General features: G+C 32.7%; 2 protein-coding genes and 1 long non-coding RNA gene across 8 annotated transcripts; 1 reads left to right on the top strand and 2 right to left on the bottom strand.

Moving 5' to 3' along the window:
• Positions 1-5168: 5168 nt before the first annotated feature.
• On the top strand, positions 5169-9868 carry LOC107624233 (uncharacterized). Of its 5 annotated transcripts, none has more exons than XR_015902981.1 (5): positions 5169-5862; positions 6230-6290; positions 6525-6640; positions 6732-6833; positions 9452-9868. It is a non-coding gene; the product is annotated as an uncharacterized LOC107624233 (long non-coding RNA). The 5 variants fall into 5 exon arrangements; XR_015902987.1 differs by having other exon boundaries at positions 5176-5862; positions 6525-6608; positions 6732-6902; XR_015902965.1 differs by having other exon boundaries at positions 5217-5862; positions 6525-6608.
• Positions 9869-12438: 2570 nt separating this feature from the next.
• On the bottom strand, positions 12439-14386 carry LOC107624234 (uncharacterized). Its single transcript, XM_016326717.3, has 2 exons — positions 14049-14386; positions 12439-13012 (listed from the first exon to the last, which is right to left on the bottom strand). Exons 1-2 carry the CDS (start codon positions 14057-14059, stop codon positions 12658-12660), a joined length of 366 nt encoding a protein of 121 aa, XP_016182203.1. The 5' UTR covers positions 14060-14386; the 3' UTR covers positions 12439-12657.
• Positions 14387-16598: 2212 nt separating this feature from the next.
• Positions 16599-20792, bottom strand: LOC107623678 (protein FMP32, mitochondrial). 2 transcript variants are annotated; one of them, XM_016326025.3, is made up of 8 exons: positions 20583-20792; positions 20105-20394; positions 19813-19932; positions 19651-19710; positions 17845-17921; positions 17705-17761; positions 17526-17592; positions 16599-17428 (listed from the first exon to the last, which is right to left on the bottom strand). In XM_016326025.3, the coding sequence occupies exons 2-8, from the start codon at positions 20291-20293 to the stop codon at positions 17309-17311; spliced, it is 690 nt and encodes a 229-aa protein (XP_016181511.1). In that variant the 5' UTR covers positions 20294-20394; positions 20583-20792; the 3' UTR covers positions 16599-17308. The 2 variants fall into 2 exon arrangements, with proteins under 2 accessions (XP_016181511.1, XP_020968713.1); XM_021113054.2 differs by lacking the exon at positions 20583-20792 and having other exon boundaries at positions 20105-20431.
• Positions 20793-23605: the final 2813 nt, after the last annotated feature.

Here is a 23605-nt window from a genome sequence, read left to right as displayed (position 1 = left end):
CTGATGAGGATGAAGATATTGTTGAAGAGCAAGTAGCTCGGTATCTAGGAGCAATCATGAAACTGAATGCCTTGGTTCAACAGAAATTACCTCAGAAGAAACCGGATCCCAGAAAGTTCTTAATACCTTGTACCATAGGTACCATGACCTTTGAGAAGGCTCTGTGTCACCTGGGGTTTGGAATAAACATCATGCCACTCTCTGTAATGGAGAAACTAGGGATCTTTGAGGTACAAGCTGCAAGAATCTTACTAAAGATGGCAGACAAATGAATGAAACAGGCTTATGGACTTGTAGAGGATGTCTTAGTGAAGGTTGAAGGCCTGTACATCCCTGCTGAATTCATAATCCTAGACAATGGGAAGGATGAGGATGAATCCATTATCCTTGGAAAACCCTTCCTAGCCACCGCAAGGGCTGTGATTGATGTGGACAGAGGAGAGTTAGTCCTTCAATTGAATGAGGACTACCTTGTGTTTAAGGCTCAAGGATCTTCTTCTGTAACCATGGAGAGGAAGCATGAAAAGCTTCTCTCAATACAGAGTCAAACAGAGCCCCTACACTCAACTTCTAAGTTTGGTGTTGGGAGGCCATCATTAAGCTCTGAGTCTCTGTGAAGCTCTCTAAGAGCTCACTGTCAAGCTATTGACATTAAAGAAGCGCTTATTGGGAGGCAACCCAATGTTATTTAATTATATTTATTTTTTATAGACATTTGTTTTCCATTGCCATGTTATGTTTTCTTTAGGTTGATGATCATGTGGAATCATAAAAATAGCTACAGAATTAAAACGAAATCAAAAATAGCATCAAAAACAGCACACCGTAGAGGACAGGCTTACTGGCGTTTAAACGCCAGTAAGGATAGCAGAATGGGCGTTTAACGCCCATGCAGGTAGTATTTTGGGCGTTAAACACTAGAATGGGCAGCATTCTGGGCGTTCAAAAAAACGCCCAGTAAAGAAGGATTTCTGGCGTTTAACGCCAGCCAGGGTATCTGGCTAGGCGTTAAACGCCCAAAGAGGCAGTCAAGTGGGCGTTAAACGCCAGAATGGATAGCATTCTGGGCGTTTAACGCCAGGATGACACAAGGGAGGTAATTTTGTTTCCAATTCAATTTTTTTTTAATTTTTCATGTTTTAATTCATAATTTTTTGCATCAAACATATTTTAAACGTTCATCTTTCAATTTCTATTTTCAAATATTAATAATCTTTCCAATTCTTTTTAATCCTTTTTTTTATTCTTTTCAATTCCTTCCAAAACGTTTTCAAAACTTACATATCTTTTCAAATTCTTTTCAACTCTTTTTAATTTTTCTTGTATACAGTAATAAGTTTTCAAAATTAATTGCATCATTCTTCTTTTACTCCCTTCTATCTTATTTTGCTCGAGGACAAGCAAACCTTTTAAGTTTGGTGTGGAAAAAGCTCTACTTTTTGTTTTTCCATAACCATTAATGGCACCTAAGGCCAGAGAAACCTCTAGAAAGAGGAAAGAAAAGGCAGTTGCTTCCAACTCCGAGTCATAGGAGATGGAGAGATTCATCTCAAAAGCCCATCACTAGAAAGAGGATGGAGCAAACAAGAGAGCCCATTCATGGACCTCAACAAGATCATGAGGAAGTTCCTCATCAAAAAATCCCTGAGATGCCTCAAAGGATGCATTTCCTTCCACACAACTACTGGGAGCAACTCAATACCTTTTTAGGAGAATTGAGTTCCAACAAGGAGCAACAAAGGCAAGGAAGAGACATAGAGGAGCTCAAGAACTCCATTGGTTCTTCAAGAGGAAGAAAAAGCTACCATCACTAAGGTGGACCCGTTCCTTAATCTCTTTGTTCTTATTTTTCTGTTTTCGGTTTCTATGCTTTATGTTTTGTCTATGTTTTTGTCTTTATTACATGATCATTAGTGTTTAGTGTCTATGTCTTAAAGCTATGAATGTTCCATGAATTTTTCACCTTTCTTAAATGAAAAATATTTTCTAAAAAAGAAAAAGAAGTACATGAATTTTGAATTCTATCTTGAAAATAGTTTAATTATTTCGATGTGGTGGTAATACTTTTTGTTTTCTGAATGAATGCTTGAACAGTGCATATTTTTTATAGTGAAGTTTATGAATGTTAAAATTGTTGGATCTTGAAAGAATAATGAAAAAAGAGAAATGTTATTGATAATCTGAAAAATCATAAAATTGATTCTTGAAGTAAGAAAAAGCAGTGAAAAACACAAAGCTTGCGAAAAAAATGGCAAAAAATAAAGGAAAAGAAAGAAAAAGAAAAATCAAGCAGAAAAAGCCAATAGCTCTTTAAACCAAAAGGCAAGAGCAAAAAGCCAATAACCCTTTAAACTAAAAGGCAAGGGTAAAAAGGATCCAAGGCTTTGAGCATCAGTGGATAGGAGGGCTCAAAAGGACTAAATTCCTGGCCTAAGCGGCTAAATCAAGTTGTCCCTAACCATGTGCTTGTGGCGTGAAGGTGTCAAGTGAAAAGCTTGAGACTGAGCGGTTAAAGTCGTGGTCTAAAGCAAAAAGAGTGTGCTTAATAACTCTGGGCACCTCTAACTGGGGACTCTAGCAAAGCTGAGTCACAATCTGAAAAGGTTCACCCAGTTATGTGTCTGTGGCATTTATGTATCCGGTGGTAATACTGGAAAACAAAATGCTTAGGGTCACAGCCAAGACTCATAAAGTAGCTGTGTTCAAGAATCAACATACTGAACTAGGAGAATCAATAACACTATCTGAATTCTGAGTTCCTATGGATGCCAATCATTCTAAACTTCAAAGGATAAAGTGAGATGCTAAAACTATTCAGAAGTAAAAAGCTACTAGTCCCGCTCATCTAATTGGAACTAAGCTTCATTGATATTTTAAAATTTATTGTATTTTCTCTTCTTTTTATCCTATTTTGTTTTTAGTTGCTTGGGGACAAGCAACAATTTAAATTTGGTGTTGTGATGAGTGGATAATTTATACGCTTTTTGGCATTGTTTTTAGGTAGTTTTTAATATGTTTTAGTTACTTTTTATTATATTTTTATTAGTTTTTATGCAAAAATCATATTTTGGACTTTACTATGAGTTTGTGTGTTTTTCTGTAATTTTAGGTATTTTCTGGCTAAAATTGAGGGATCTGAGCAAAAGTCTGATTCAGAGGCTGAGAAAGGACTGCAGATGCTGTTGGATTCTGACCCTCCTGCCCTCGAAGTGGATTTTCTGGAGCTACAGAAGCCCAATTGGCACGCTCTCAATTGCGTTGGAAATTAGACATCTTGGACTTTCCAGCAATGTATAATAGTCCATACTTTTCCTGAGATTTAATGGCCCAAACTGGTGTTTAAACACCAGCCAGAGACCCTTTTCTCGTGTAAAACACCAGAACTGGAGTTAAACGCCCAAACTGGCATCCAAGTTGGCGTTTAACTCTAGAAAAGGCCTATGCACATGTAAAGCTCAATGCTCAGCCCAAACACACACCAAGTGGACCCCAGAAGTGGATTTCTGCACTATCTGCACTTAGTTACTCAATTTCTGTAATCCTTAGTAACTAGTTTAGTATAAATAGCACTTTTTACTATTGTATTCATATCGATCATCTTATCAATCTTTGGACTTTTATGTTACATTTGGGAGGCTGGCCATTAGACCTTTTTTCTCTTATGTATTTTCTACGGTGGAGTTTCTACACCTCATAGATTAAGGTGCGGAGCTCTGCTGTTCTTCATGAATTACTGCAAGTACTATTGTTTCTCTTTCAATTCACGCTGGCTTCTTCTCCAAGATATACTCTCGTACTTAATTTAGTTAAGTCAGAATGAAGGGGTGACCCGTGACAATCACCCACTATCTTCGTTACTCGCTTAGCCAAGATGCGCGTGCCTGACAACCACAAGCGGTCTACATGATGTTCAACGTAGTCATTGGACGACAGCTGGAGTATAGTCTCTTGGGTCTCTGATCCACGGATTTGACTTGCCTCTCCTGACAACAGAGCATTCGAATCCGTGAGATTAGAACCTTCGTGGTAGAGGCTAGAACCAATTGGCAGCATTCCTGAGATACTACAACAAATATGGCCTTTAGAAATGCCAAATTTCGCAACGCCTTAAAATCGTTCTCTTAGATAGGTTTAGACAACGGTTTTTTAAAGTGTTACTATTGAATTCAGTTTTTCATCAATTTCTAGCAACAAAATAAAACCGTTCTCTTTGACTATTTTAAAGAACGGTTTTATAACCGTTACCATGATTTGGTTTTAAACAACGGTTTTTTATTGTTGTTTAAAGAATTGTACAAAAGAAACGCATTAAAACCGTTGCCGAAATGCTACACTTTAAAACCGTTCCATTAGATGGTCTTAGACAACGGTTTTTACAGTGTTGTTGTTGAAGTTCATTTTTTCATTATGCTATAGTAACAAAATAAAACCGTTCTCTTTGACTATTTTAAAGAACGGTTTTACAACCATTACAACAATTATTTATGAAACAACCATTTTCTAATATTATTTAAATAATTGTACAAATTAAACAATACTAATAAAAATAATTTCAGATAATTATATAAATTGAAACTATTTTTTCTATAAATACTGAATTTATAAAATACTCAAAAACTATTGTTATAAATAAATAACAAATATTATTTTAAAAAATAAAATTAAAATAAATTTATTATAAATATTATATATTATTATAAATATATAAAAAATATTATATTTTGAACACATAAGGCTAAAATAAATTTATAATAAATATTATATATTTTTATTTTAAATATATAACAAATATTAATATAAAGAAATAAAATTAAAATAATTTTAAAATAAATATTATATATCTATTATTGATTATTATGTAGCAAATATTATTTTTGAAAAAAATAAAATTAAAATAAATTTATAATAAATATTATATATTTTTATTATAAATAATTATTTTGTTATAACAAATATATATTTTTTGTTAGAAATAATTATTTGAATTCAGCAATAGATTGATAAATAATATTTTTAAATAATTTTAATATAGTATATTAGATTTTAAAATTATTATTCTATCCACCCATTTTTATTAATATATCTATTTTATCTATATCCTTTTATAAAATCTCTCATTCCTAACTAAATTCCAAAATTAAATAAAAAACCCTAAACACCCCCCCCCCCCCACACAACCCGCCACTCATAAGCGTAACACATACACACACACAGACAAGAGAGGAGGAACACATACACACACACGGACAAGAGAGGAGAAAGGAGAAGAGGACGGCGCCGGCGGGTTAGGTGCCGCCGTCGCCGTCGTTTCCAAGCCCGAAGGAGAAAGAGAGTCCGCAAAGGGAGAGTGAGGGATGGAGAAGAAAAGCCGCGCTAACCCCGCAACGCCACTGCGTTGTCGCCTCCGTTGAGCGGTCGCCATCATCGTGCGAGAAAGGAGAAGGAGCCGTCGAGGGGTCGCTGAGCCGCTGCCGTCGCCGTCGCGTTCGTTTCTATCATAGAAGCTTCCATTTCCGTCACTTTCATGTTGCGGAGAGAAAGAACTACGCATGAGCCAGGGTCCAGGGAAAGGGAGCCACCACCGTTGCATCCTGGCTATGCCGCCGTTCAATTCGTTGTTTCATCTTGGCCATGGAGAGGAACGTGAATGGAAAAGGAAACAGGGAAGCTGCTACTTGGGATTTGAGGAAAACGGCTCTGTTCTGCCTCGCCTCTAGGTTCTGCAAGTTGCCGGAGTCCTCAGCCGCCGGGAACCAGCACTGGAGCTGCCCAGAATCACTACTGCTGCTGCCATGGGAGCTGGTATTGGAACCACTGATGGAGCTGCTGCGTTTAGTGATTTTCGCGAGTTGTGACATCGAGGTAGGGAATATTTTATTAAATTAAATATTTTAAACTTTGAATGCCTAAAAAGTTTACTGGATTATTACGAATAGTTGAATGCTTTATATGCAATGGATTTTGGTTGTAGATTAAATGTGTGACTGGTTGTGCCTCTTGTTGATTTTACGATAGTAAGGTAGAACATGTTGATATGTGTATGCTGTAGTCTGCAAGAGTGTGTTGAGAAGATACATGTCTAATGTTGTTCTGATTTTGATTTGGAAACTGGTTCTCTGAAAATGAAAAATTCCTATAGCTATTTAGATGCTCTCTTTACTAACTTTGTTTCTTATATTCTGATTCACAGTTTAAGATAGCCCTTTTTTCTACTTTTCATTTTCTTCAGGATTGAAATTGTAGATAAATGCTTTTGCCATGACACAATGGAACAGATTGTTGATTCTTTGGTGAGTTTTACATCTTCCATTAAATTTAAGTACCTCTAGCACAACTTTATCTTAGAATTTCATTTATTCTGCTGCTAAAATGTCTTTAGTGTTGCTTTTAGTTGTAGTCTCTTATCTTGTTAACTCTATTTGTACCAGCTAGTCTTGATTAACATCTATCTATTGTGAGTGGCTTAACTTTCTGGTAACAGTTCACGGTTTCTTTTTCCATCTAATTACTTAAATTTCCATTAGGAAAGAGTGGCAAGTGAAACAAATGATGCATGGTGCATTTCTACCCTAAATAGACTTAAAGAAGCTTCGCCATTGAGCTTGAAGGTTTCCCTGAGATCAATGAGTTTCTTTTTCTTGTAAAAACTCATTTGAGTTCTTGATTACTATGCTTTCTTCCTTCCATACGAAAAGCTGCTTACTATAATGTAAACCGTCTAACTGATGCAGATACGAGAGGGTAGATTTTAAACTCTTGACCAGTGCTTGTTGCGTGAGTACCATACGACTTTACAAGCAAAATCTAAGCAGATTTCTGGTGACCTTTGTGAGGTAATGAACATTGCCAGCATTACAAATCCAACATCATTCAAAGATGAGGTTTCTAGGTGGTTTATAAATGTGAGACATTCTTTGCCTTTGAGCTAGCTTTGGGGTTGAGTTAAAATAGGTTATAGATTTCTTGTCTCTTGGCAATTTGTCCATCAATTGTTGTTACTTTTACGTTTACAGTTGAGTTAAAGACTCCTGATATTATTCTTAATTTCTACTATTTACTTTGATGTTGTCAAATGATGGCCTTATTCTGAGCTGTTTTATTAGTGCTGATTTGATTTTAGTGAGTTCATATAGATTGATTTTGCTGTTTAGTGCTGCTTTATCCTTGTTAATGGTTGATTTCATGCCTTGTTTTGATTGAGCAATGATGCTGATGGCCTTATTCTGAGCTGTTTTATTAGTGCTGATTTGATTTTGGAGAGTTCATATAGGTTGATTTTGCTGTTTAGTGCTACTTTATCCTTGTTAATGGCTGATTTCATGCCTTGTTTTGATTGAGCAATGATGATGATGGCCTTATTCTGAGCTGTTTTATTAGTGCTGATTTGATTTTAGTGAGTTCATATGGGTTGATTTTACTGTTTAGTGCTGCTTTATCCTTGTTAATGGCTGATTTCATGCCTTGTTTTGATTGAGCAATGATGATGATGGCCTTATTCTGAGCTATTTTATTAGTGCTGATTTGATTTTAGAGAGTTCATATGGGTTGATTTTGCTATTTAGTGCTGCTTTATCCTTGTTAATGGCTGATTTCATGCCTTGTTTTGATTGTGCAATGATGATGATGGCCTTATTCTGAGCTGTTTTATTAGTGCTGATTTGGTGTTAGTGAGTTCATATGGGTTGATTTTGCTGTTTAGTGCTGCTTTATCCTTGTTAATGGCTGATTTCATGCCTTGTTTTGATTGAGCAATGATGATGATGGCCTTATTCTGAGCTATTTTATTAGTGCTGATTTGGTTTTAGAGAGTTCATATGGGTTGATTTTGCTGTTTAGTGCTACTTTATTCTTGTTAATGGCTGATTTCATGCCTTGTTTTGATTGAGCAATGATGATGATGGCCTTATTCTGAGCTGTTTTATTAGTGCTGATTTGGTTTTAGTGAGTTCATATGGGTTGATTTTGCTGTTTAGTGCTGCTTTATCCTTGTTAATGGCTGATTTCATGCCTTGTTTTGATTGAGCAATGATGATGATGTCCTTATTCTGAGCTATTTTATTAGTGCTGATTTGGTTTTAGTGAGTTCATATGGGTTGATTTTGCTGTTTAGTGCTGCTTTATCCTTGTTAATGGCTGATTTCATGCCTTGTTTTGATTGAGCAATGATGATGATGGCCTTATTTAGAGCTGTTTTATTAGTGCTAATTTGATTTTAGAGAGTTCATATGGGTTGATTTTAATGTTTAGTGCTGCTTTATCCTTGTTAATGATTGATTTCATGCCTTGTTTTGATTGAGCAATGATGCTGATGGCCTTATTCTGAGCTATTTTATTAGTGCTGATTTGATTTTAGAGAGTTCATATAGGTTGATTTTGCTGTTTAGTGCTGCTTTATCCTTGTTAATGGCTGATTTCATGCCTTGTTTTGATTGAGCAATGATGATGATGGCCTTATTCTGAGCTGTTTTATTAGTGCTGATTTGATTTTAGTGAGTTCATGTGGGTTGATTTTGCTGTTTAGTGCTGCTTTATCCTTGTTAATAGCTGATTTCATGCCTTGTTTTATTTGAGCAATGATGATGATGGCCTTGTTTAGTGCTGCTTTATCCTTGTTAATGGCTGATTTCATGCCTTGTTTTGATTGAGCAATGATGATGATGGCCTTATTCTGAGCTATTTTATTAGTGCTAATTTGATTTTAGAGAGTTCATATGGGTTGATTTTGCTGTTTAGTGCTGCTTTATCCTTGTTAATGGCTGATTTCATGCCTTGTTTTGATTGTGCAATGATGATGATGGCCTTATTCTGAGCTGTTTTATTAGTGCTAATTTGATTTTAGAGAGTTCATATGGGTTATTTTGCTGTTTAGTGCTGCTTTATCCTTGTTAATGGCTGATTTCATGCCTTGTTTTGATTGAGCAATGATGATGATGTTCTTATTTAGAGCTGTTTTATTAGTGCTGATTTGGTTTTTGTGAGTTCATATGGGTTGATTTTGATGTTTAGTGCTGCTTTATCCTTGTTAATGGCTGATTTCATGCCTTGTTTTGATTGAGCAATGATGCTGATGGCCTTATTCTGAGCTGTTTTATTAGTGCTGATTTGATTTTAGTGAGTTCATATGGGTTGATTTTGCTGTTTAGTGCTGCTTTATCCTTGTTAATGGCTGATTTCATGCCTTGTTTTGATTGAGCAATGATGCTGATGGCCTTATTCTGAGCTGTTTTATTAGTGCTGATTTGATTTTAGTGAGTTCGTATGGGTTGATTTTTTTTAAATTCAGAAACATCCTATTTACTGCCATAATGTTGCCGAAATTTCCAAAAATTTGTGTGTTAATTGAATTTCAATTTGTGAATTGAATTTGGTAATTTGTTGCTTTAGTTTTTTTTCAATTAAATATCTTATAAATCAATAAGAGGGATGGAATTTAATTAGTATCTTTGTATAGAGACAACAGTGAAGAAAACACGAGGACCTACACAATGCTTGAAGATTCATGCAAGACCGTTGGAAGATAGAGAAGAAATTATTATAGATATTGAAGGAGAGGCAATTGGTCCTACTGATGAAACTGTAAACAACTTGAGCAAAATTTTGGGCACAGTGGCAAGGAATTTAGATTTTTGTCCATTAATTTACACAAATTGAAAGGGGATTAAAGATAAAGAAGCCATTTGGGAATCTGTTCAAGTGAGAATATTATTATTGTTAGCTATTTCAACTCTTCTTTGTTATATTTTTTGCTACATTAGATGATATAGTTCGATGTTGTCATGATAGTATTGTGGTATTTTGAATGTGATTGTGGATCTTACAACAATTTTTATAAGTCAAATTTGATGAAAAATATTCAATTATTTTTCTTTAGTGACTTTATTCAAATAGTTTAGATTATTTATTGACTCTAAATAATTTAAAAAAATGAAATTAATTTCATTCACGAGAAAACTACTGTTGTAAATAAAGAATTATATATTACGAAAAATCGTTGTCAAAAGTTACAAAGGACAACGGTGTTAAAACCGTTGCCAAAAAACGACACCGACGGTAATGCTTTAAAACCGTTGTCTTAGATGACTATAAAATGGCAAGGGTTTTAAAACTGTTGCCAAAAAAATCAATGGTAACGCTTTTAAACTGTTGTCTTAGACAACTATAAATTGGCAACGGTACAAAAACCATTACCAAAAAATGACACCAACGGTAATGTTTTAAAACCGTTGCTGTTGTGGATAACAAAACTACTACAGTTTAAAACCGTTGCCTATCCAGGTACGGTTTTAAACTGTTGTATCATGAAAAAGAACGATTTAAAACCGTTGTTTCTCGAGTAACGGTTTGAAACCGTTGTTTAAAATTTGTTTTCAAAACCATTGCCTATACCAGTAACTTTGGCAACGGTTTTTTGGTTACTGTTGCCTTAGGTAAAAAACCGTTGCCTTCGAGCATTGGCAACGGCCGCATATACCACAAGTAAAAAACCGTTGCCAAAGCGTTGCCTAAAGTTTAGGGAACGGTTTTTCAATATACGGCAACGGTTTTTGACCGTTGCGAAAAGCCTTGTTTGTTGTAGATTCCGAGTAGGATCTGGGACGGGATGACTGTGACGAGCTTCAAACTCACGAATGTTGGGCGCAGTGACAGTGTGCAAAAGGATAGAGAGATCCTATTCCGACACAAGTGAGAACCGACAGATGATTAGCCATGCGATAGCTGTGCCTGGTATTTTTCATCCGAAACGAGAGATCCGACAGTTGATTAGCCGTACAGAAACTGTACCTGGACCATTTTCACTGAGGGGACGGATGGTAGCCATTGACAACGGTGATCCACCAACATACAGCTTGCCATGGAAGGGAGCACGCATGATTGGATGAAGACAATAGGAAAGCAGAGGTTCAGAAGCAACAAAGCATCTCCAAACGCTTATCTGAAATTTCCACCAATGAATTACATAAGTATCTTATTTTATTTTATGTTTTATTTATCTTTTAATTATCAAAACCTCATAACCATTTGAATCCGCCTGACTAAGATTTACAGGATAACCATAACTTGCTTGACGCCGGAAATCTCCGTGGGATCGACCCTTACTCGCGTAAGGTATTACTTGGACGACCCAGTGCACTTGCTTGTTAGTTGTACCGGAGTTGTGAAAAGTGTGATCACAATTCCGTGCACCAAGGAGCTCTTCGGTATAAAAAAGTGGAAGACATTGGGTGGGAACCCCCAAACGAAGGCTGTTTTAAGCTAAATCTTGATGGTTCAACCGGGAAAATGGTAGCTATGTTCATGATGAAGATTAGAAAAATCACTATCATAATGGCAGAACTTTGGGAGATCTATGTGGGATTAAAAATTGCTATTGAGATTGGGATTACTAATGTGAAAGTGTAGTCAGATTCAGCATGCGCAGTTTAATTGATAGGAAGGCAAGACACAGAGCTCCATTCGAGCACTTCGCTCATTCGTGATATCAAGGAGCTACTCGTGGGCCATGGTGATTTTCATATTTCGCATATTTTTCGAGAGGCTAACTTTGTTGTGGACATCCTAGCAAAGCGAGCTCAGGATGTGGATCATAGAGTTCTTTGTTTCAACACTCCTCCACCGTTTCTTGTTTCAACCATTGATGCTGATAGGAGATGGGTAAAGTTTCCCAGAACTTTGTTTGAGTAGTTGCTGTGTTTTATTGGAGTCTTGGGCCCTGATGAAAATAAAAAAAAAAGATTGGATCATCATTTAAACCAGTTAAGCAATTAATTTAGTTAAACCTGTTCAAAATCGGTTTAACCTGATCCAGTTTCGGTCAAACCTAATAAAGTTTAAAATATATTATCTTCTATACATAATATTTTTATAAAAGTAAATTATATTTACAAATTTAAAAAAATATTTTATTAACTACAATATATTTTCTATTTCTATGATTGCTATTTTTATTTTTTATAAATACTTAAAGCGTATAATAAATACAAACTAATTTATAAATTATTAAAATTTAAAAATAATATTTATTTTGAAGGATTAAATTATAAACCAATGTCAATTCAACCAAAAATAAACTAAAATGACCACATTCAAACCTAATTTTATGACAAAAAAGAATTTCATTTTGGAAATAATTGAACTTCCTTATTACTAACTTTTTTTTCCAAAACTTTCAATCCACATAAATCTAGCAAAACATACAAAACCATTCAGTAAGTCACAGAACAAACATCATTCTAACAAAAAAGAAACGTCAATATAATATCAAATCTAGAAAATGAAGAAGCATCCGCAACCATAAGAAAGACACATTCACAAGCCTATAAAAAGGGATATCAAGCAAAGCAGTCAGAACCGGTAGCATGAAATATCTAAACCACTAATTCAACAAAAATCAAAGTACAACACTAAGAACATCTAAAATCATTCAAAAGCAACATCAATCAGTCAAATGAAATCATGGAACATCCATTACTTGAACAAACTCAATGAATATCACAAACTAACCATTTTATATAGATTTTGAACCATGAAAATAACAGAACCATCCATTTTAAATTAAAACCCAAAAAACCTTCTTACCAGAAAACCTGCTTTCATCAAATAACATCCATATGAACTACTAATTCTACAAAAATCAAGGAAAATACATAAAAAAAACTACTAAACACTGGGTTGAATTAGGAGTAGCTGCTCGCGACGGGAGACAATGAGACCTAACATGACGTGGACGCAGAGCAGGGGGAGGCACGGCTCGATGGACGAATGGAGATGACGGTGCAATGTTGCTGGTTTTGGAAGAGGAGGACTCCACACTTCGACAATAACCTGCATTGGAATCAGCAGCGGTGGCACTGAACTGCGCTTCTGAAGATGACCAATTGCTCTCGAATAGGTGACGATGGTAACCTTCACAGGAAGCGGCGGAGGTGCTCTCAACGGAGTTGTCGGCAGCAACGGAGATGGTCTGCGGAGGTGGCTGGTCAGTGCGCAGCCGTCATGCGTGGTAAGCAAGGTTCTGAAAATTGAACCAGTCATCAAACCGCTTTAGCTACTGGTTCACTGGTTTATAGGTTCAACCGGTTTGACCGTGATTGAACCGAAAAACCGTTTTATAATAAAATAATAAATAAAATATAAATAAACACACTAAAACATAACTATAGTCTAATATAAATTTTAAAATATTATCCAAATTAAAAGTACTACATAAACCAGAATGTTATAATCTCATTCAAATACAAACTCAAAAATCAAATAACAAAAACAACCAACCAAACATAAAATGACAACATCCAAGTTTATCATCAATCATCAAAATCCACCATAACTTATTGTAGTTTTGCTACCTTAATCCCTCACTTATCTAAACCGTTGTGGCTTGCGAGACTTGTTTATGGATATGCCTAACAGAACAACCAGAGGAGATCAGAGGCCATGCAAAGCTTCATGTGTTTTCTTTCTTCTTTTTTTTTTTTTTGTTATGTGAATTTTCTGTTTGCGGAATAAAGTATGTTAGAAATCAAGCTTGTGATTTATCCATGCTTACATCATTATAGCTTCATCAAGATGTGCCACCACTCTTGCAATGAAATGAAAATCCTTGTTATGAATGCCAAGAATGAAATGAATTGAATAGGTTTAACATGACAGGTTTAACATGGCAGGAGTAGGTTTATCATGGCAGGTTTTCGTCTTCCACTCAATGAACAATTTATTAAATCAAAAACTGCAAAACACAATATAACAATCAAAAGGTCAAGAACAACACCAAAACAATAATTCATCAAATTAACAAGTTTATAATATCAATTAAAACTGAAAATCAAAATAACAAGAATAATATTCAATTATTTATTCAATCACTGTATCAGTTCACACTTCACAGTTCACAAAAAAACTATATCACTATATCACCATTTCAGTTCACAGTTGAATTACTTGAATCAGAGTTCACATAGCTTCACTATATCAGCCAATCATAAATTCAGAGTTCACAGAGCTTCACTATATCAGAGTTCAATCATAAATTCATAGTTAATTAAAAAAATTACCTACAGAGCATGCAAGAGCCAATGGTTCGGAGGGGGACAGAGGCACTGAGAGACAGAGCCAGAGACACCGAGTGACCAAGGGAGACAGAGACACCGAGAGCACCGCGGGAGACAGAGCATGCAAGACTGGTGGAGTAGACGGTGGCTTCGAAGGTTGCGATGGCTGCTGCGCGATGGAGGGGGAGTGAGCGAGCACGAGGCGGTGGCTGTTTGAAGGAACGATGACGGCGGCAGCACGAGGCAGTGGCTGAACGGAGGTAAGCTCGATGAGATTGAGACTTGAGAGGTAGCCCTCCTCCGTGGACTAAGTGTGTGTGAGAGATGGAGAGGAGAATCGAGATCGATTAGAGGGGCTAGGGCTTGCGCGATGGAGTAAGATTAGATTAGGGATTGCTTGTTCAGTGAGTGAATCAGTGAAAAACGGCGACGTTTAGGTGTGTTCTCCAAAAACCGGTCGGGTCACTGTTTGGTTCGACCGAATGGTTCGCCAGTTTGATCACGGTTTTTAAAATCTGCGATTTTGCCTATTGTCCGAACCGCTTTTCCCTTCGGTTCACAGTTTGACCGATTCGACTGGCCGGTTCAAACTGGTTTTCAGAACCTTGGTGGTAAGGTGAAGAAGAACGATGGCGGTGAAAATAGAGGTAGGTCAAAAGATCAACAGTAATTTTTGAATTAGGATGAATTAGGATAATGAGGGATAATTGAGGAATGTTTTTTTCTGGTTAATGGGCTTTAGGGCCCAACCTAATAGGAGTTGGCAGGAGTTAGCTGGACCTCCTCTTAGTTACCTAACAGGATTGTATTACTATATCCGGAATCCGGACTCGAGCCTAAACTTAAACTAGATAACTATTGAATTACGTAATATTTTTTCCTTTATTTTTATTTTTATTCTTTCTTTTTTTTTTTTTGGGTCCATAAGAACTAATCACTCAACTACTAAATTACAAGACTTCAAGGATAAACTGGGCTGTATTAAATTGAAAGAAGATGCAACACTCCTATTTAAAATTAAACCTAGACTTTAATTTATGAAGGTATTCATATATTAAAAGAGGAAATTATATTTTAAATCGTCACAGAAATAACCTATATTGTGTGATATATTTTGAATTTATTAGGAAGAAGCCTCAAAGACCAAGATATGATAGATAGAATTTGAGAAATGGCATTAGACAATTGGTAGTAACAATGACGAAGGTAATGAATTCGTAGTCTTTACTTTAACTCGGACAACTACGATAAAATCATAACTCATATTATCGTAAGATGAAACGAAAACATGATTCATAAATTATAAAAAAAAATAAAAAAATATATAAAAAAATTAACAAATAAAAATGAATTTCATAATTAATTCTCAAATTATGTTTAACAAAAAATAATTTAGTAGTTCATAATTTTTTTTTTTACTTAAGTGATTCATAATTATATCATACATATATGCTGTAAGTCTAAGACACAACTTGAACAATGGATAAGGCTCATTTAACCAAAAGCAATAAAGCAAATAATGAATAAGGTAGCGTTTTGAGACTGAAATAAGTCTCAGTATTGTGTTTGTTATAAAGTGGGAGACAGAGACTGAAATAAGAATGAATCTCTAATTTAATTTGTATAAACGGTAAAGTTGGAATTAATTAATTGAAATGCGAGTATTTTAGATATAAAATGTTATTAAAGTTTCAGTCTCCGTCCCTAAAAATTTCAGTCTCCTACGTCTAGGGGTGGCAAGTGGGGAAGCCCGTCCCGTCCCGCCTAATGAGGCGGTCCAAAAATCTCACCCCACCCCGCCTAACAGCGGACTGGCGGGCTAGTGGGCTAAATCCACCAAATTTGCTTTTTTTTTTTTTACTATTAAGTATTAAATAATAAAAATTACCAAAAAAAAGTATTAATATATATAATTTTACAATTTTTTCAATAAATTTATAACTTATAAAGACATAAAAAAAAATTATAATTTCTAAATTAACAAACATTAAAATCTTTATAATTATAAATATGTAATAAATATAAAAATAAACCAAATTTTTTGAAACAAAATAATAAAACCACTATTGTTTAAAGTAAAATAAATATTGTCCAAAATATATAATTAAACATCTACAAGTTTAGAACATAATCGATCAAACGTAAAACATAATCCAAAATACTAAATTAGAACATCTTTAAAAAAATACGAAGCCTGGGGGAGAAGCCCGCCACGACCCGTCAAAGCCCACGGTTTAAGCAGTACGAGTTAGGCGGGCTTTTAATGTGTGGCGGTCTCAATTTTCCAGCCCAACCTACCATTTTTGGCAAGTTATGTGGACCAGCCCGGCAAGTTTAGGCCCATTTGTCACCCCTACCTGTGTCCTCACTTTTTTGAGGTACTAAAATACTGAGTCTTAGTCTCCTAGTTTCCGTCTCAGTACCTCAAAACAAATACTACCTAAAGGATATGAAAAAAAAATCAATAAGAGATATTCATAAAGAAAAAACAACCGAATTCAAAAAGAAAAGAAAAAGAAAAAGAGTTTTAAAGTTTTCAAAAGAAAAATAAAATAAAATAAACCAATTTTATTAATCATTTCAGTTCCATCGCCAATCTCTTCTCCAACAATCTCTTCTTCAACGCCTCTTCCATATTTACTTTTCTTCCAAAATTTTCATTTTCCACATCACCATCTTAACTCTGTACTACCTCTTATTGTTTTTGTTCAAAACAATAAACTTATTTCTAGACATATCCTTATTCCTCTTCTAATAGAATAACACCTATCAAAGTGATGAAATAGAAAAAAAGACATGGTGTATTAAACACATTAGAAGCAAAGAAAGGGAAAAAAGGAAGAACACCTAAGGTTCCAACACCTTCTTAGCAGATTATGCTTCAGATCCAAGTTGGATTTTGCATTGCACAACAAAACTAAGCTTTGGGTCAACTTTCTTCTCAAAACATAGGTCATCGGCAGAACCGCGATTCCGACGACTCTGCGACTTTTCCCGGCGTTTCTGTGCATAAGCAACTCCAGCGACTCAAATAGTAGAAGCGTGACGGAGAGAGAGAAGAAACATAAACTCGTACATTTTCGCGAGCCAACTCGCGATTTTGTCTACCTTGGTCAATGACAACTATCTTAAAGTGATAAAGTAAAATTCAGACTTCAAATTCTGTATTACAGTGACTCGGTGAAATTGCTCTTTATAAAACATACAATATTATCTTCCCATCAACTACACCATTATTGTGTTTAAATTAGAATACAACCTGGTTACATCAAGATGCGGAGAACAGCAAGTCCAACAGTAGAAATTGAGACAAGGGTTCCTATGCAATATTTTATAACATCATATTTTGCTGCATCTAACTGTGCCCTTAGAGCATTAACCTCCTGGACAATATTGAAAAGAAAAAAGACAAACAAAATTAAAATGATGTGGCAAGATAATAACTGAGAAGTACTTCTTGAAGTTCGCTTGTTTTCTTACTCTGTCAAGTTTGTTACTCAGATTGTCAGTTTCGGCATTCTGATCAAACAATTCCTCCCTTATTCTCCTGCGCTTACATAGAACCATTGGTTATAGTATTAAGAAAAAAATGAGACATTGCAATGAAACAAAGTTCCATAGTGCCTGAAAAGTGGCATGTTTTCTTTCCTAATTCTTACCCCCTTTCAAGATTCAAATCCAATCGTTGTCCAGCTGTGAATTTATCTATCTCATACCTGCATCATAATCCATCAAGTTGCACCTTAAAGAGCATAAAATGACAAAAGAAACTAGTAGCTGATTTAAAAATAAAATGGACCTCAATTCACTGCGCATCTTCTCTATATCATTCCTTAGTTTTTCATTCTCATGTAGCAGCGAGGAGAAATGATGTCCCTACATTATAAATTTTCCATCATATAATAGCACAAGACAAGTGCAAATTGACAACCTCAACATAACTAGAAAATGAGAAAAAATGAGAAGAGAAAACAAGAAGTGTAAAAAAAAAATAACAAGAATCCAAGTAGTTTCCATAGTTTAGAACCACAATTTAATATTGCAAAGAACCAAATCAAACTTTTCAATATATATATATATATATATATATATATATATATATATATATTTTACCACATGATTTGTTTCAATAACAATAACAATTTGAATTATTCATGGTCCCTAAACCCATGTATCTACTTTAAGATGCCAAGACATAGATCTATATGAATATAATGAAATCTCTCATCTTATTACAGTCGTTACTTAAAAACATAATACCACAAGAAACAAATAGAGAATTTCTCGAAAACATGTATAGCTCTCACTTTGAAAAAAAAATAAAACAAAACTATCAATTTAATGATTAAATGAGATGAACATTGAGGATGATTATAATCATTATTCAAAGATACAATACCACACAAGAAACCGACACAAATGCTAGAAAAAGCAATTTATATATTGGCAATTAACATAATTATCACGCATAATTTATATATTGGCAATTAACATAATTATCACGCATGCTAGAAAAAAGATATTATCCTATTACAGCAAGAGATTGAATATACTACATGACTAAACACTTATTCTTTTTAATAAATAGATAAAATAAATTGATTATTTATTAAATATTTAATTTAAGAGTATTTATTTCTTTTATAATGTATGTTGTTGACATTAACATACATATTTCATTGACACTACTGGAAAAATAAGTAAGAAAATTTAATTATATATATCTTGTTATAATTACTTTAATTAGGAGTCATAAGTAATTATGAAATAACATAATTCCCTTTGAATGTTATTCTTCAGTTATCCTGGTGTCAAACAGGATAAAAGTAACATCAGAAACCTAGCTACATTTGAAAAGACAAAGAACTAAGATGTTAGCCCAACATTCCAACATCATCAATGAGGTAACTTAACAATCATATCAATGTAATAGAATGTATCATTGTTGTCTAAAATGACAACTAAAAACAGATGCTTTGTAATTACTAAATAAGAGCTAGAAAAGTGGGATACACATGTATCCTAATGCCCAACATCGACACACAAATATAAAAAGGATCCTTGTTATGGATTACTGTAATTTATGTCACCTACATTAGTCAGTAATATTCTAAATATCACTTAGGTAGGGACATAGAAAACAAATATTTAAAAAGTGTTTGGAAGTAGAGACATTGACACTGAACAAATTGTCTCCACTACAGCTTTTTATATTTTTGCATCCACTCTTTTATGAAGAACAATGATGGACACGGACTTTTTTTATGAAAATTTTTCTCTTTTTATCCATAGATATTTTTTATTATTCTATTATTATCCCTTCTTATTTTTCCTAATTTGAGCTTCTTCTCTACATCGTCGTTCTGAGAGAGAAGTACTTTCTTCTCCTTGCTCTTTCTCTATCTCTGCGTTCTTCTTCTTTCTCTTTTTTTTTTTCATGTATTCTCTTCTTCTTGTAGAATTTCTTTACTTGGCTAGATAATTCCTTCCTTCTTATGTTATCGTTATTACTTAATACAATTTTTACATAGACCAATTTTTACATAAACTCCTGTACTCCACTCTTACATACCCTCATTCTCTATTAAATGTAAACACAAATTACCTGTGAGCTCTGCACCTCTGCTTTGAATTTGGACAGGCTGGACTCTTGGAGCATTTCAGTCTTAAAAAAAAAAAAAAGCAATGTCTTGGTGTCTTAGATTCCAAGAGAGTAGTAAACTTCATAAAGGAGCCAAATAAAGAACAATATAAACATGGGCCTCACCCTTTGCATCTCTGCTTTTGATACTAATGATCCCAGGCTGTCATTCAAAAGTTTAGTTATGATATCAGTTATCGCCTCAGCCTGCTTTGTGGGCAATCCTTGCCCCTCAAGTTTCCTAACCTAGAAAGCAGAAAACGATTACACCTATGACCAAACCACTCATAACAGCTTAACATATTCAATCGTTCTTAAAATTGCAAATTTGCAACTAGATAGAAAACAAAATAAGCGAACAAAAAGGCAATGAAAAGAGAGAAAAATAAAAATTAGTAAGAAGGTTAACTTAAATTACAAGGACTAATGTATCAACGAGGAACAACCGCTGTCCATTTGATTTCACCAATTGGGAAAATGATCTGAGACTTGAGTTGGAAGAGAACGACTTTGAGGCCTCAAAGCTCGAAAATTGTGTTATGGGCATGGCAATCCCCGACCTCGTTCTCAATTGTGCCAATCGCTTGCAAGTCGCAGCGGCAGCCATTACAATTTCCTCAAAAATAAGAAATTGAAAGCGAAGAGGAATTTTCGAGCCCTAAATGTGCACTAATCCCAATTCGGATATAGAAACCTTGTTTTCAGCCACTATTCAAACAAAGAAGAAACAGAATCCAAGGACGGAAAATTAATCAACACGAAAGAGAACAAGAAAGCAGAAGAATTTTTACAAGATTTGATTTTGCTTCCTCACAAATCAATTCAGTTTCTGGAAACCAAACAACATGAGAAGGAAAGGCATAGAGGCGGAAAAAGAGAGATTTTCATGGAGTTACCTGAATGTGAAAAGGACAAGGAAATAAAGATAAGGGAAGGAGTAATCGGTACTTTTCAATCGGTGGGAACTTAAAAAGGAAATAGATTCGCGGTTGCTTCCAAGTTCATGGCTCTACGATGGCAGACCTATTTTGAATCGAAATGATGGTACTATTTCTCACGGCAATCTTTCCTAGATTTCTTCACGTTCAAGTACAGTACTTAAGTTTAATAAATAGAGAAAACTAGTAAAAGCAATTTGTTTATAAAAAAATATTTTTTTATTTTTTTATTTATTTGTAATCTATTTATATATTTGCATATATTAATGTTACTTTCATTCTTTAAATGTTTGTGATATAAATTGATGTTTTTTAATCTTTACTTAAAATATTTTTTTAATTTCATACCTATCTTATCATCAATTATATTTTATTTTATATAATCAATTTGTTTATAAAAAAATATTTTTTATTTTTTTATTTATTTACATTCTATTTATATGTTTGCATATATTAATATTATTTTCATTCTTTAAATGTTTTTGACATAAATTGATATTTTTTAATCTTTACTTAAAATATTTTTTTAATTTTATACCATTCTTTACAGTAATGTATTTTGCATTCATTAATTCTTGAAATTCTAATTTCCTACCTCTTGCACTTTTTTTTTGTAAATAATTAAAAAAATGAATGAATGAGAATGAAAAACATATAAAAATGTTATATTAAATTTAAGAAATTTTTGACAATTAATATAAGAGATTAAGAAATAAAGAGTAGTAAGAGTCTAATATGTATACGTTGTAGAATTTGAATATTTGTAACTGAAATTTTTTATAATTATCATTTTTTTTTTTACCAAAGATAGGAGACTCGAACCCGCAACCTCTTAATTGAGTATGGGGAGATTATGCCATTTGAGCTATTACTCATTGGCTTTTTATAATTATCGTTATTATGACACTTTTAATGTATATTTATTACATCTATCCATTCTATTATATAAAAATCGAATTTCTATATTTAATGATGGAGCTGACGTGGCATGTTTCTGAGAGTGTTTCTCAATTTATTTCTTTTAACGCATTAAATACAAGTTATTACGATAAACTAACTATATCAACTAATTGATTTGATTAGATATTTAAATATCATATAATTTATATCAATTTATATCAATTTGATTTGGTAGTATTTTTTAATTTATTTATTTTAATATTCTGTTAGTATTTTTTAATTTATTTCTTTTAATTTATTAAACTAAATTTATTGTGTATACTAATTAGTTAATTTGATTAATTTATTAGTTATTAAAATAATAAATTTATGAATAAAATAGGCAACTGAGATATTTTCAACTAATAATTAAATCAAATCAAATCAAATCATATATATTGAGCTAAATTCAAATCATGTGAATTAAGGACTAAATTAAAATAAGATAATTTCTTACTTATTCAAGTTGAGTGCAATAAATACAAATTAATTTTGTTAGATAATCATAGTTGTCTGGTCTACTATATATAGATGGCCACACAAAATTATAAGAATCGTAATTTTTATCGCTCTTACTATTTCAACTCTTCTTTTCTTCTTTTTTTTTTTTCTTTAAGTATAATTTATTTTATATATAAATGTATCCAAAATGAGAAAGTAAGGATGAGTATTTTATTGATTGTTTATTTGATGAATATATCTCAATTTAAGCATTCTACTACTGTGGATAGAAGTTGACCTGTAGCAATTCAAAGTGGCCAATGTATTTTTTTATAGTGTTAGATAGAAAAATATTTATTAAAATGAATATATCCATTGTAATGAATTTTTTGTCAATTGCTAGTAAAAATTATGTGATTATAATTAATGATCATAATTAAAAATTTTTATTTTATTTCAATTTATTCAGGACATGTTTATCTTAAATTTTATTTTTTTATTAATTAATATTTTTTTGTACATTTAATTGTCATTAATTTCTATAAATTAAAATGTATAACTTAAAAAAATAGATACGTGTTTAAAAAATAAAAAAATTATTTCTTTTGGTTAGTAAAAAATTTATGTCGCTTTAACTTTTCTTTTTTGGCATCATATCTTACATTTTTATTATAATTAAAAGTTAGAGGTAAATTATTAAATATAAATTAGTAAAAAAATATAATACTTAATAAATTGTCATAATTACATTTAAAGATATTTAAATTATTTTCATATAATAAAAATGATAAAAATAGTTATATATAATTTACTAACAAATATATGAGATATTTATCATAATTTTTATTTTTAATAAAAATATCATTGTATTAAAGTGATGCATTTTAAAAATGTATAAATAAGATTTTTATTTAAAAAAATTACAAGATAGCAAATGCAACTTTATTTTAATTTTATCCTTAATATTTAATTTTAATTTTACCTCTAGAGTTTGAATATATATGTTTCAATTATACTATTAGGGTGAACAACATTAATTATAACTAATCAATTATATTATCTGATTTGACTAAAATTAAATAAATATTAAATTATTTAAAAATAATAAATAAAAAATAAAATAAATAAATTTAATTTAAATCATTCTCTTATTATTTTCTATATCTATGAAACAGAATGTACTTTTATGTATTTTGATTAATAGTTCTTAAAGGTGTTATTATTTTATTTACTAACATTTTAAATTTTTTATAATATTTTCATAAAACTTGATTAATTAATAGGTTTTTCTTCGCAATATTTTTCTTGAATTTTTTAACAAAAATATATCTTAATTTTTGTCTTTCATATATTCATTGATTATACTAATTTTTTTACAGTGTATTTTTATCAACTACATGTATTATTTTTCTATCTTTTTTTACTTTTTTTTTAATTATTTTATTATCTTATTTTTAATTATTTATTTTACTTTCACTCCTCATATGTTTATTGTATTTCACTTCATCTTAGTTTTAATTTCATAGTTAACTTTTAATTATATAAAATTCAATAGTTTCTTTCAAAACATGCTTAAATATATTATCTATTATATACAATCA

The sequence above is a fragment of the Arachis ipaensis genome, chromosome B10, assembly GCF_059453495.1.
Source record: "Arachis ipaensis isolate K30076 ecotype BB chromosome B10, ASM5945349v1, whole genome shotgun sequence".
NCBI classification, from domain to species: Eukaryota; Viridiplantae; Streptophyta; class Magnoliopsida; order Fabales; family Fabaceae; genus Arachis; species Arachis ipaensis.
The sequence above is the reverse complement of the archived record's forward strand: the minus strand, read 5'-3'. Positions and strand labels throughout refer to the sequence as shown.